Source organism: Eubalaena glacialis, chromosome 2 (assembly GCF_028564815.1).
Source record: "Eubalaena glacialis isolate mEubGla1 chromosome 2, mEubGla1.1.hap2.+ XY, whole genome shotgun sequence".
Lineage (NCBI taxonomy): Eukaryota > Metazoa > Chordata > Mammalia > Artiodactyla > Balaenidae > Eubalaena > Eubalaena glacialis.
Window position 1 is genome coordinate 16,254,616 of NC_083717.1, and position 14,709 is coordinate 16,269,324.

General features: G+C 37.0%; 1 protein-coding gene across 1 annotated transcript in view; it reads right to left on the reverse strand.

The window, feature by feature from the left end:
- Positions 1-14,709, reverse strand: part of MALRD1 (MAM and LDL receptor class A domain containing 1) — a 607,787-nt gene that overhangs the window by 503,365 nt on the left and 89,713 nt on the right. The window contains exon 13 of the mRNA XM_061181405.1: positions 5,223-5,320. Coding sequence (XP_061037388.1) covers positions 5,223-5,320 — 98 coding nt within the window. The remainder of the gene's footprint in view (positions 1-5,222; positions 5,321-14,709) is intronic.

Here is a 14,709-nt window from a genome sequence, read left to right on the forward strand (position 1 = left end):
TTCTCCTCGGTTTTCACTAAGTTGTATATATATGCACAACTTGGGTTGTATGTATAGGGTGACTATGCAAGACCGTAAATCATTTTATTCAAGAGAATTTCCTGTGGTTAAAAAACTTCCAACAAAGCAGTTCCTTTCATTGCAAATTGGAAAGAAAAGAAATGAAGCTCAAATTACTTTACTGTTTCTAATTGTATTCTCTGATTTTATATTATTTGTATGTTTTTAGAAATATTGACTCTGGGACATCCCTGGAGGTCCAGCGTTTAAGACTCCACGCTTCCACTGTAGCAGGCACGGGTTCCATCCCTGGTTGGGGAACTAAGATCCCACTTGCCACTTGGTGCGGCCAAAACACACACACACACACACACACACACACACACACACACACACACACACACTGAATCATTCATTTTACTATAAAAAGAAAGGACACCATACCAGGTGACTTATACTACTAGTTACTGAGTGTAGGTGAATAACTAATCTTGCTCTTTGGTTTCTACAGTGCCCTGTGATATTCCCAGAGGAATGGCCAGTTCTACAAAAGAATGTAATTAGGAACAATCAGTAATTACTAATTAGTAAATCTCTGAGACTAAATTCTGCAAAGGACATTAACAGGACATTATTTAGAAGTTCAAAATAATGTCTTCTTTATTTCTCTTTTCTGTTTCATTTTATTTTGGTCTGTCTCCAGTTGGAACTCTTCAAATTTTCTACTTTTTTCCTCAACTTTCCTATGGTCTTTGTTCCACTTGCTTCCCTATTAGGGAGTTTTTGGTCAGATTTTCATGTCTTTTCTCAGTTATTCTCCAAATTCTCAGCTACCTCTGCCTTCTCTGCTTCATGTCGACCCCTGTCTGGTATTTGCTACACCTGTTATATCTTCAAGATCTAGAATAATAAAAAGAGTAAAACACAAAAAAGTTTAAAAAAAAAGGAAAAGAAACAAGGTATCTGTAACTCCTCAAAACTCAAGTGGAATAAGTCAGTGTAGGGGAGGGGGATCATTCATCTCTCTCTCACACACACACACCCCTCATCATTACCATAGTGATTCTTATGACTCCTATTCATAATCACGTTTGTGCCTATTTTTATCTGAACAAGCTTAAGTAAAAGTTTGCAATCTTCAATAAAATATAATCTGTTTTTCTCATCTAAATGATTAATCTTCATGTGTTTTGACAATGTACAACTGGGGAGAATATCTGCTCAACCTTTCCCCAATAAACCATTGCTTCCTCTAGAATCTATCTCATGCTCTAATACTATCCTTGGAGTAAACAAAACAATCAGAGAACAGATCATGAGTGCACCATTCCAAGCCCCATTGCATATTACTTTTTTTTCTAAATTTCTCTATGCTATGAGCTCATCACTCTACTTGGGGAACATTATGAGATATGGCCTTTTCAAACTCATTGAGAGAGTTGTTATAAGTGGGTTATCACTTATATATATGGTTTATATGTATATATGTGTTATGTTATATATTATATATAATATATATTTATTTATGTTTAATTTATATATTGTTAACATTATATATTATATATACTTACATATAATATTACATATTATACTATATTTTATATTTTTATCACTCTCTGTAGCACTTCACACTGAACTGCTATCAGTATGCCTCACTAAATTCTATATTTTGTTATGGCAAACGTGTTTACATTGTCCCTAGTATATTCCCAGCATTGAGGGCTATGATGAGCACAGAGTAGGGAAGCAATAGGTGTGCACTGAATCAGAGAAAGAACATTTACACTGGTATGTGTGCAAGCAGGGAAGAAGTCTCAGAAGAACTATTTTTGTTTTGTTTTTTACTTCCTTGAATCTGAGCCAAATGAGTTCTCACATGTCTCTCTCTGCATTGGCTGCTGGAAAACTTAGATTCAAAAATGTAGCCTCGCCCTCAAAAACTTTATTTTTGGAGCCAACCTATCTTTCGTTTCATCTGTCTTTTTCCTGGTATCTCTATTCACTTCTTTTTAATTTTATGAATTTTTTGATTAAAGAGGATTAGAATAGCAAAATGAGTTGGGGAATACAAAAAACCAAAAGACAAACACACAAAGTGGCACTGAAAGCGGAAGCTTCATGTTATCAGTCCTGCTGTATTTAATTATGAAGTCCTAAAAGTGAGATATGTCTTTTATACAGTAACTCAAATATGAGAGTGAGAAAATATTAATATCCACATAAATCTCCTTCAGATTTTACATTTCCTAATTTATTAAAAACAGTAACAGGGCTTCGCTGGTGGCGCAGTGGTTAAGAATCTGCCTGCCAATGCAGGGGACACGGGTTCGTGCCCTGGTCCAGGAGGATCCCACATGCCGCCGAGCAGCTAAGCCCATCCACCACAGCTGCTGAGCCTGCGCTCTAGAGCCCGTGAGCCACAACTACTGAGCCCGCGTGCCACAACTACTGAAGCTCGTGTGCCTAGAGCCCATGCTCCACAACAAGAGACGCCACCGCAATGAGAAGCCCGAGCATCGCAACGAAGAGCAGCCTCCAGTTGCCACAACTAGAGAAAGCCAGCTCACAGCAACGAAGACCCAACGCAGCCAAAAATAAAAAACAACAAAATAAAATAAATTAATTAAAAAAAGAAAAAGTTTAAAATAAGAAAAAAACAGTAACAGTATTTCAACAGCAATAAGAAATAGTAGCTTCTGGCTCCCACATGTTCTGTTTGTCCTATCTCCTGGCTATTCCAAGGAAAAATGCCAAATTTCCACCAGTGACCAAAGGAGCTTTTGAAGCTTTTAAATAAAAGTCCACATCTTGAACAATGAGTAGTTACAGGAACAATTCTGCATGTTGATGCCATGTGTTGGTTACATAAAGTACAGGGTAATTCATGCAAAAAGACCCTAAAAGGCGGCTGTTAGAAAAAAAGACTCAAAAGAAAGCTTCATATTCCTTTAAAGTCCTTTCAAACAAATATTCTTAACTCTGTTAGCCTGGTATGATTATGTAGAGAAAAAAATGTAATTTCATAAAATGAAGGCTTTAATCACATCAAAGTGCCCAACTTTGGTTATTTCACCACCCCACTTTACCATTTTATAATAAAGAACATTCGCTATTCCATGAATACAACTATTATCAATCAATATGTTCCAATTAGGAAGATCGGCTGGATTTTCTGATTACTCAAGAAGATAAGAATTTGGTGTGTTAGCTTATTTTGTAACTTTCATGAAAGAAAGAATCCCACATTACCACAAACTTATAAAACAGTAATAGTATATTCTTAGACTACTCCTATGGGAGAGAACTTTGGCCATGTGTATCTCAGACTATAAATAACCTCTAACAATCTAATAGTATTCTAAGCTGGAAAGTACTATAAAGTAATCCAAATATCCCTCCCTCTAACTCAAAGATTACCAACATTCAAGCAAATTCAGATAAAAGGGAAAAAACAAATATTTCTTTGGCAGTCTATAATACTCTTACTTTTCCACAAACCAAGGCAAACCTCTAAATCAGTATCCAAGGCCTTGGAAGGTTGAGGACTTGGTTCTGAGAGATAAACCACCAAGTATCTAAACTGTCCATTGCTTTCACTGAGGCTCCACCCCAATAGCTCCCACAGGTAAGCTCCAAATATAAGCCACAATAGAGAAAAATGTCCTCAAGTAGAAACAATCATAAATTGTGGGTCAATCCCTATGACCACAAATTAATGGCTACCCACATACAACAATGGGAAATGTAGATCATCTTTAAAAAGAAGAAAACTGTATGATTTCTCAGTGAGTCTCAGAATTTTTAATAAGCTTTTAGTGTTAGTGTTCACATTTCTGTAAAAGAGGCAGAATTAACAAATTCTATTCTTTTTTATCCAGTGTCGTTAACGAATTTAACAACAGCAATTGCACTGCTTTGGTATATGACCTTAAATTAAAGTTCAGTAAGCCTGTAAAGTACTTTTAAAGAGCAAGTAAATGCTTCAGGAGTTCTCAAAAAAAAAAAAAAAAAAAGCCTACATCTATCACATAAGATTTAATTAAAATAAACCAAAGGTGGGAGACTCTAGAGTCCATCTGGGTGAGGTAGAAGTGGAGTCCAGGCAGTTGCTTTAATCCAAATTCCCACAGAGAAATGGGCAGCAAAAACCAAAGCGGAAAAAAAAAGAGAAGGACAACCTATTAAGAGTTCTGGACACACTCATTGAGAATTATATCAAGCTGATAGTATAATTAAATTTATACTTTAATTATAAAGGTCTGATGATCTGTAATTTATCATCAGGAATGCCTGTGTTAGTGCTGTAACCCTGCATTTCTAGGCGATGAATTTAGTGCGTGGCACTATTGATCCCTTCATTATTTTCTGATAACCAAGAAAAAAAAAAAAAGCTGAAATCCTAAAGGCTTAGAGACATGTCAGAACTCTCAAAAGGATGGAAAGCAAGGCAAGCTGAACAGAAGCATCTGATAGGCATTCATGTTACGGAAAGTAAAGAGATTATGTTTATTGAACACCTAATACCTGCCAAATACTTTTCCAGGTGCTTTACTTAATCACGTTTGAATTCTCACAACCATGTGAAGAAGGCAGGCTAACACTATGCTTCCAGTGTGGACACTGAGTCTCAAAGGAAGCATATCGTTCGTGGCAGAACTGAGATTGGAACCAGGTGGAACTAGGTCCATCTGACTCCAAAGTCCCTCTTCTTTCTTCTCTGTTGTGCTGTGGAAATGACCTGAGTATTTTATCCCTTGGTCTGTGTTTACCTGGCACCAGAAGGACTAACTGAAAAAATAAAATTTTGGAAATGTAATTATTTTTTCTGCACATATTTATCTTTCTTTATTCATCCTTTCATTTTTCTTTCAGTAGAACTTGTTGAACTGCTTTTATTTTCCTCAGCTAACACTGTTGGCCAAGATAACAAGCAGTTTGGGCAACCTGTATCCACAGCTTTAAATTATTGAAAGAACTACATGGAAAGAATGCAAAATGACAGAAATATTTTTGAATAGGCCCCCCAAAAGAAGGGTGTAAGTTATATACTGCAAATGTCTTTTGGAACAAAATGACATTTCATGTTGAAATAGCTCATATAAATCTCTTAGTTCATTGTGAAAATATTAGTAAAACACAGCAGGCATGTACTAGCTAGAGTAACCCAAGCTTAACAGTTTACAACTACAGAATGGCCAATGGAAATTCCAATAATTGGTTACCTGACACGGGGTAGAGGCATTGAGTGATTTTGTAAGAACAGGACTTCCAAGCTTGGCCACTGCAGGTGATCCATGTGCCCCCAAATAAATAAACGATCCTGCAAAAACAAACATAAAGCCATAGGGATACAAGTTCTACTGTTGGACATTTAGTCGTTCTTTGCACTAACGTGCACACATTCAACTGTCAATCAGATAAAGAAAATTACATTTTTACTTCTTTACCATTAAGCTCTGTAGATAACAAAAAAGTGCTTTCATATGGATAACATTAAATATCTAAAATAAAACCCAACTGATGAAAAACAAGCTCTTGATCTAAATCCTCTCAACAAATATGTTTATTGGCTTAACTCACCTCACAGTTAGAAATCAAATTAAATGAAGCTTCTAAGTTTACAATTAGATATTCAACATACCCTTGCAAAATTCCCATGAGACATTTGCTTGTAAGTTTCTTCAGGATGTACTGAAGGATAGGAGCCTATAGAATGAGTTTGATTTCTCCTGGGGCTTACATGTTTGACACTGTTGTCTGTGCTAGTGGGGATGAAAGCTTAATTAAAGATCTAATCTAGTGTTAACAAATTAACTGCTTTTAGATTTTAACTACAGTGGATGTGCTCATGGCAAATGTACAGGGGTGGGGGGGTGGGGGGGGATAACATCTCTTAGCAGCTCGAAGGATCACACATTCTGAACGGCTGTCAGGGGTAGCTTCCTTGAATAATGAAAATTTACAAGGAAGGTTATGCTAAACAATGTCAAGTCCTGATCCTGCCCTTTGATAATCATAGAGTGATGCAACTTGGAAAGCCAACTATTTTGATGAAAAAAACACATTCAGAAGGTGATTTTCTTAGACACAGATCAATGCTGACTGCACAGAATGAAAAGGATTTCAGAATTAAAACGTATTACTTTATAGATACCACCACATGTTTAACCAAACAACCAAGGTTGCAAGTCAGCAGTGTGGTCTCTGAGTGGGAAAAACAGAACCCAGTTTATATGGGTGTTAAATCTCAAAGCCAACTGGGAAGGATAAAGATCACTGTTCCCAAAATCCAAACTAAGAGTAATAGAAACAGTATATATGAGCTCATTAAATTCTCTATTTCACCTATAAAAGAGTAGAGCAGGAAAAGATGATTTTGAAAAATTAATCCAGCTTAAAAATCCTTTACTTGAGGTTCAAGTAAAACTCAACTGAATATTGTCAAGAATAATTAAAATTCTAAAATTAACATACATTCAAAGATCTTACTCCCCTGGTCATTTAAAACAATATGGATGATTTCAAACAAGCAGTTAATGAAGGATGAAACATATAAACACTAAAACTCCAAAATCTAAAGGAAGCAAAGGGTTTGAACAAATTGATTATGCCACAAAAGTAACTGGAAAAGTGATAGGAAAAAAATCTACCAGAACATATGGCCCTACAGCTGAATATTATTTAATTTTATTTAATTTTTAAAGAATAAATACTTGCACATGACTTGCATATATCTCAGGTCTTAGAAAAATATGGAGAGCTCCCTGACTCATTTTATGATGACAGATATCTCTGTTAAGAATGATGAAAATAGAATAAAAATAGAGCAATATCACTCATGATCATACATACAAAATTCAAATTAAAATGTTTCAATTGCATCTGAAATTCTTATCAAAAAATAATGTATCCTGACGAGTGAGCTTTCCAAGAATAGAGGTTTGGTTTGATTTAACAGACCTATCAACAGTCAATTAGATCAACAAATTAAAGAGTAAAATCATACATTCATATCAACAAATATTGAAAAGACTGTGAAAAACAGTCAGCCATTCCAAATAACCTCAATAAAATACTTTTAAAAAACAAATAATAAAGATTAATGACCAAACACAAAATAAATAACATTTTCAATGGTAAACAACAAAACTATTTTAATTAAAATGAGAAACTACCTAGAGAATTGTGTCACCATTAGTAATTAGAGGATATATGAGATAATATTAATTATCGTGGACTAGGATTATCTTATAAATCTAGTAAATGTGGAAGTCAAGAGAATAAAATTTCTAGTAAACACAACAGAAAAGTAGAGATAGAGTTCCACAAGTATTGCCAATAATATAATTGTAAAAATAGAAACCCCAACAGATGCTATCTTTTAATAAAGACAAGTATGAATAAAAGAATTTAGTAAGGTAAATAGAAACAGAGAAATACTTTTAAGTCATTTTTATTTATTTTAGCAGTAAGACATGGGGTATAGAGTGGTAAGAAATATTCTACTCACAGTTAACAACAATAATACAAAATACGTAGGAATAAATTTAACAAGAATGGGACAGGACTTATATGAAGAACATTATAAAACTCCATGGAAAACTATAAGCCTTCTGATTAAATGAAAAGAGATAACATGTTATTAGATGGAAAGATGATATTATGAAAATATTATGTTAGTAAAAACTGATGTGGACGCTAAATGTAATCCTGAGAGAATTTTAACCAAATATTTGAAAAACAGATAATATTGACTTAAAGTTTATATATGCAGGTTAGGCCTAAAGATACTGAATTCTGACCCCAGACCCATGTACTTCTAGGAATACGTCTCTGGATTTATTTTCTTGCAAGCCTGCTCCACAGAACACACTGACTTAAGAGACCTGTGGAATTACAGTATGCCAAAGAGACTGTTCCTGTTAATCTGAACTGTTCATTGTAAAACTCTTGTACACCCATGCACCCCAGATGGGCTAGCTGACCAGCACAGTATAAAAATAAAGAATGGACGGGTGATTTTTGGCTGTGTTGGGTCTTCGTTGCTGTGCGCAGGCTTTCTCTACTTGTGGCGGGCGGGGGCTGCTCTTCGTTGCGGTGTGCGGCCTTCTTGTTGTGGTGGCTTCTCTTGCTGCAGAGCATGGGCTCTGGGCGCATGGGCTTCAGTAGTTGTGGCATGTGGGCTCTAGAGCACAGGCTCAGTGGTTGTGGCTTGGTTGCTCCGCTGCATATGGGATCTTCCCGGACCAGGGATTGAACCCATGTCCCCTGCATTGGCAGGTAGATTCTTGTCCACTGCACCACCAGGTGTATAGTGAGGAGGAACCAAGATGGCAGAGTAGAAGGACATGCTCTCACTCCCTCCTGTGAGAACACCTGAATCACAACTAGCTGCTGCACAATCATCGACAGGAAGACACTGGAACTCACAAAAAAAGATACCCCACATCCAAAGACAAAGGAGAAACCGCAATGAGACGGTAGGAGGGGCACAATCACAGTAAAATCAAATCCCATAACTGCTGGGTGGGTGACTCACAGACTGGAGAACACTTATACCACAGAAGTCCACCCACTGGAGTGAAGGTTCTGAGCCCCACGTCAGGCTTCCCAACCTGGGGGTCCGGCAACAGGAAGAGGAATTCCTAGAGAATCAGACTTTGAAGCCTAGTGAGATTTGATTGCAAGACTTCGACAGGACTGGGGGAAACAGAGACTCCACTCTTGGAGGGCACACACAAAGCAGTGTGTGCATCGGGACCCAGGGGAAGGAGCAGTGACCCCAGGGGAGACTGAACCAGACCTACCTGCTAGTGTTGGAGGGTCTCCTGCAGAGGCAGGGGGGTGGCTGTGGCTCACCGTGGGGACAAGGACACTGGCAGCAGAAGTTCTGGAAGTACTCCTTGGTGTGAGCCCTCCCAGAGTCTCTCATTAGCCCCATCAAAGAGCCCAGGTAGGATCCGGTGTTGGGTTGACTCAGGCCAAACAACCAACAGGGAGGGAACCCAGCCCCACCCATCAGCAGTCAAGCAGATTAAAGTTTTACTGAGCTCCGCCCATCAGAGTAACAGTCAGCTCTACCCACCACCAGTCCCTCCCATCAGGAAACTTACACAAGCCTCTTAGATAGCCTCAACCACCAGAAGCAGAGAGCAGAAGCAAGAAGAACTACAATCCTTCAGCCTGTGGAACAAAAACCACATTCACAGAAAGACAGACAAGATGAAAAGGCAGAGGGCTATGTACCAGATGAAGGAACAAGATAAAACCCCAGAAAAACAACTAAATGAAGTGGAGATAGGCAACCTTCCAGAAAAAGAATTCAGAATAATGATAGTGAAGATGATCCAGGACCTCAGAAAAAGAATGGAGGCAAAGATCAAGAAGATGCAAGAAATGTTTAACAAAGACCTAGAAGAACTAAAGAACAAACAAACAGAGATTAACAATACAATAACTGAAATGAAAACTACACTAGAAGGAATCAATAGCAGAATAACTGAGGCAGAAGAACGGATAAGTGACCTGGAAGACAGAATGGTGGAATTCACTGCTGCAGAACAGAATAAAGAAAAAAGAATGAAAAGAAATGAAGACAGCCCAAGAGACCTCTGAGACAACATTAAACGCAACAACATTCGCATTATAGGGGTCCCAGAAGGAGAAGAGAGAGAGAAAGGACCAGAGAAAATATTTGAAGAGATTATAGTCGAAAACTTCCCGAACATGGGAAAGGAAATAGCCACCCAAGTCCAGGGAGCGCAGAGAGTCCCATACAAGATAAACCCAAGGAGAAACACGCCGAGACACGTAGTAATCAAACTGGCAAAAATTAAAGACAAAGAAAAATTACTGAAAGCAGCAAGGGAAAAATGACAAATAACATACAAGGGAACTCCCATAAGGTTACCAGCTGATTTCTCAGAAGAAACTCTACAAGCCAGAAGGGAGTGTCATGATATACTTAAAGTGTTGAAAGGGAAGAACCTACAACCAAGATTACTCTACCTGGCAAGGATCTCATTCAGATTTGATGGAGAAATCAAAAGTTTTACAGACAAGAAAAAGCTAAGAGAATTCAGCACCACCAAACCAGCTCTACAACAAATGCTAAAGGAACTTCTCTAAGTGGGAAACACAAGAGAAGAAAAGGACCTATAAAAACAAACCCAAAACAATTCAGAAAATGGTCACAAGAACATATATGTCGATAATTACCTTAAACATGAATGGATTAAATGCTCCAACCAAAAGACACAGGCTTGCTGAATGGATACAAAAACAAGACCTATATATATGCTGTCTACAAGAGATGCACTTAAGACCTAGGGACACATACAGACTGAAAGTGAGGGGATGGAAAAAGATATTCCATGCAAATGGAAATCAAAAGAAAGCTGGAGTAGCAATACTCATATCAGATAAAATAGATGTTAAAAGAAAGCTGGAGTAGCAATACTCATATCAGATAAAATAGGCTTTAAAATAAAGAATGTTACAAGAGACAAGGAAGGACACTACGTAATGATCAAGGGTTCAATCCAAGAAGATATAACAATTATAAATATATATGCACCCAACATAGGAGCACCTCAATACATTATGCAACTGCTAACAGCTATAAAAGAGGAAATCGACAGTAACACAATAATAGTGGGGGACTTTAACACCTCACTTACACCAATGGACAGATCATCCAAAATGAAAATAAATAAGGAAACAGAAGCTTTAAATGACACAATAGACCAGATAGATTTAATTGATATTTATAGGACATTCCATCCAAAAACAGCAGATTACACTTTCTTCTCAAGTGCACACGGAACATTCTCCAGGATAGATCACATCTTGGGTCACAAATCAAGCTTCAGTAAATTTAAGAAAATTGAAATCATATCAAGCATCTTTTCTGACCACAACGCTATGAGATTAGAAATGAATTACAAGGAAAAAAACGTAAAAAACACAAACACATGGAGGCTAAACAATACGTTACTAAATAACCAAGAGATCACTGAAGAAATCAAAGAGGAAATCAAAAAATACCTAGAGACAAATGACAATGAAAACACGACGATCCAAAACCTATGGGATGCAGCAAAAGCAGTTCTAAGAGGGAAGTTTATAGCTATACAAGCCTACCTCAAGAAACAAGAAAAATCTCAAATAAACAATCTAACCTTACACCTAAAGGAACTAGAGAAAGAAGAACAACAAAACCCAAAGTTAGCAGAAGGAAAGAAATCATCAAGATCAGAGCAGAAATAAATGAAATAGAAACAAAGAGAACAATACCAAAGATCGATAAAACTAAAAGCTGGTTCTTTGAGCAGATAAACAAAATTGATAAACCATTAGCCAGACTCATCAAGAAAAAGAGAGAGAGGACTCAAATCAATAGAATTAGAAATGAAAAAGGAGAAGTTACAACAGACACCGCAGAAATACAAAGCATCCTAAGAGACTACTACAAGCAACTCTATGCCAATAAAATGGACAACCTGGAAGAAATGGACAAATTCTTAGAAAGGTATACCCTTCCAAGACTGAACCAGGAAGAAATAGAAAATATGAACAGACCAATCACAGGAAATGAAATTGACACTGTGATTAAAAATCTTCCAACAAACAAAAGTCCAGGGCCAGATGGCTTCACAGGTGAAATCTATCAAACATTTAGAGAAGAGTTAACACCCATCCTTCTCAAACTCTTCCAAAAAATTGCAGAGGAAGGAACACTCCCAAACTCATTCAGTGAGGCCACCATCACCCTGATACCAAAACCAGACAAAGATCCTACACACAAAAAAAATTACAGACCAATATCACTGATAAATATAGATGCAAAAATCCTCAACAAAATACTAGCAAACAGAATCCAACAACACATTGAAAAGGTCATGCACCATGATCAAGTGGGATTTATCCTAGGGATGCAAGGATTCTTCAATATACGCAAATCAATCAATGTGATACAGCATATTAACAAATTGAAGAATAAAAACCATATGATCATCTCAATAGATGCCGAAAAAGCTTTCAACAAAATTCAACACCCATTTATGATAAAAACTCTCTAGAAAGTGGGCATAGAGGGAACCTACCTCAACATAATAAAGGCCATATATGACAAACCCACAGCAAACACCATCCTTAATGGTGAAAAACTGAAAGCATTTCCTCTAAGATCAGGAACGAGACAAGGATGTCCACTCTCACCACTATTATTCAACATAGTTTTGGAAGTTTTAGCCAAACGAGACAAGGATGTCCACTCTCACCACTATTATTCAACATAGTTTTGGAAGTCCTAGCCACGGCAATCAGAGCAGAAAAAGAAATAAAAGGAATACAAATTGGAAAGAAGAAGTAAAACTGTCACTGTTTGCAGATGACATGATACTATACACAGAGAATCCTAAAGATGCTACCAGAAAACTACTAGAGCTAATCAATGAATTTGGTAAAGTTGCAGGATACAAAATTGATGCAAAGAAATCGCTTGCATTCCTATACACTAATGATGAAAAATCTGAAAGAGAATGAAGGAAACACTCCCATTTACCATTGCAACAAAAAGAATAAAATACCTAGGAATAAACCTACCTAGGGAGACAAAAGACCTGTATGCAGAAAACTATAAGACACTGATAAAGGAAACTAAAGATGATATCAACAAATGGAGAGATATGCCATGTTCTTGGATTGGAAGAATCAATATTATGAAAATAACTATACTACCCAAAGCAATCTACAGATGCAGTGCAATCCCTATCAAATTACCAATGGCAATTTTTACGGAACTAGAACAAAAAATCTTAAAATTTGTGTGGCGACACAAAAGACCCCGCATAACCAAAGCAGTCTTGAGGAAAAAAAACGGAGCTGGAGGAATCAGACTCCCTGACTTCAGACTATACTACAAAGCTACAGTAATCAAGACAATATGGTGCTTGCACAAAAACAGAAACATAGATCAATGGAACAAGATCGAAAGCCCAGAGATAAACCCACACACCTATGGTCAATTAATCTATGACAAAGGAGGCAAGGATATACAATGGAGAAAAGACAGTCTCTTCAACAAGTGGTGCTGGGAAAACTGGAAAGCTACATGTAAAAGAATGAAATTAGAACACTACCTAACACCATACACAAAAATAAACTCAAAATGGATTCGAGACCTAAGTGTAAGACCGGACACTATAAGACTCTTAGAGGAAAACATAGGAAGAACACTCTTTGACATAAATCACAGCAAGATCTTTTTTGATCCATCTCCTAGAGTAATGGAAATAAAAACAAAAATAAACAAATGGGACCTAATGAAACTTCAAAGCTTTTGCACAGCAAAGGAAACCATAAACAAGACAAAAAGACAACCCTCAGAATGGGAGAAAATATTTGCAAATGAATCAACGGACAAAGGATTAATCTCCAAAATATATAAACAGCTCATGCAGCTCAATATTAAAGAAACAAACAACCCAATCCAAAAATGGGCAGAAGACCTAAATAGACATTTCTCCAAAGAAGACATACAGATGGCCAAGAAGCACATGAAAAGCTGCTCAACATCACTAATTCTTAGAGAAATGCAAATCAAAACTACAATGAGGTATCACCTCACACCAGTTAGAATGGGCATCATCAAAAAATCTACAAACAACAAATGCTGGAGAGGGTGTGGAGAAAAGGGAACCCTCTTGCACTGTTGCTGGGAATGTAAATTGATACAGCCACTATGGAGAACAGTATGGAGGTTCCTTAAAAAACTAAAAATAGAATTACCATATGATCCAGCAATCCCACTACTGGGCATATACCCAGAGAAAACCATAATTCAAAAAGACGCATGCACCCCAATGTTCATTGCAGCACTATTTACAATAGCCAGGTCATGGAAGCAACCTAAATGCCCATCGACAGATGAATGGATAAAGAAGTTGTGGTATATATATACAATGGAATATTACTCAGCCATAAAAAGGAACGAAATTGGGTCATTTGTTGAGATGTGGATGGATCTAGAGACTGTCATACAGAGTGAAGTAAGTCAGAAAGAGAAAAACAAATATCGTATATTAACCCATGTATGTGGAACCTAGAAAAATGGTACAGATGAACCGGTTTGTAGGGCAGAATTTGAGACACAGATGTAGAGAACAAACGTATGGACACCAAGGGGGGAATGCCGCGGGGGGGTGGGGATGGCGGTGTGCTGAATTGGGTGATTGGGATTGACATGTATACACTGATGTGTATAAAATTGATGACTAATAAGAACCTGCTGTATAAAAAAATAAATAAAATAAAGTTCAAAAATTAAAAAAAATAAAATAAAAAAGAATGGAGGGGTCAGTCTCCCCATGATAAGCTTTCCAGGCCAGCCTCAACCTCACCTTTTGCAAAGGATGCACCCCCTTAATACAATGGCCCGGAAGGGACTCCTTACATGCTGTGAGAACATTTATAATGACTTTATAATGAATTTAGGTAAAAATATCACAAATATTACCATTAAGAAGGAAGAAAGAAATCATAAATAAAACCAACGAAAGGAGGTTTGGATCAGGAATGCAAGGATGGTTTAATATTTGAAAAATCATTCATTTTATTAGAAACAAAAAGGATAATACCATGATCATATGATTATCACAACATATGCTGAAAAAAGCATGTGACAAGTTTTAACATGCTAACATATAT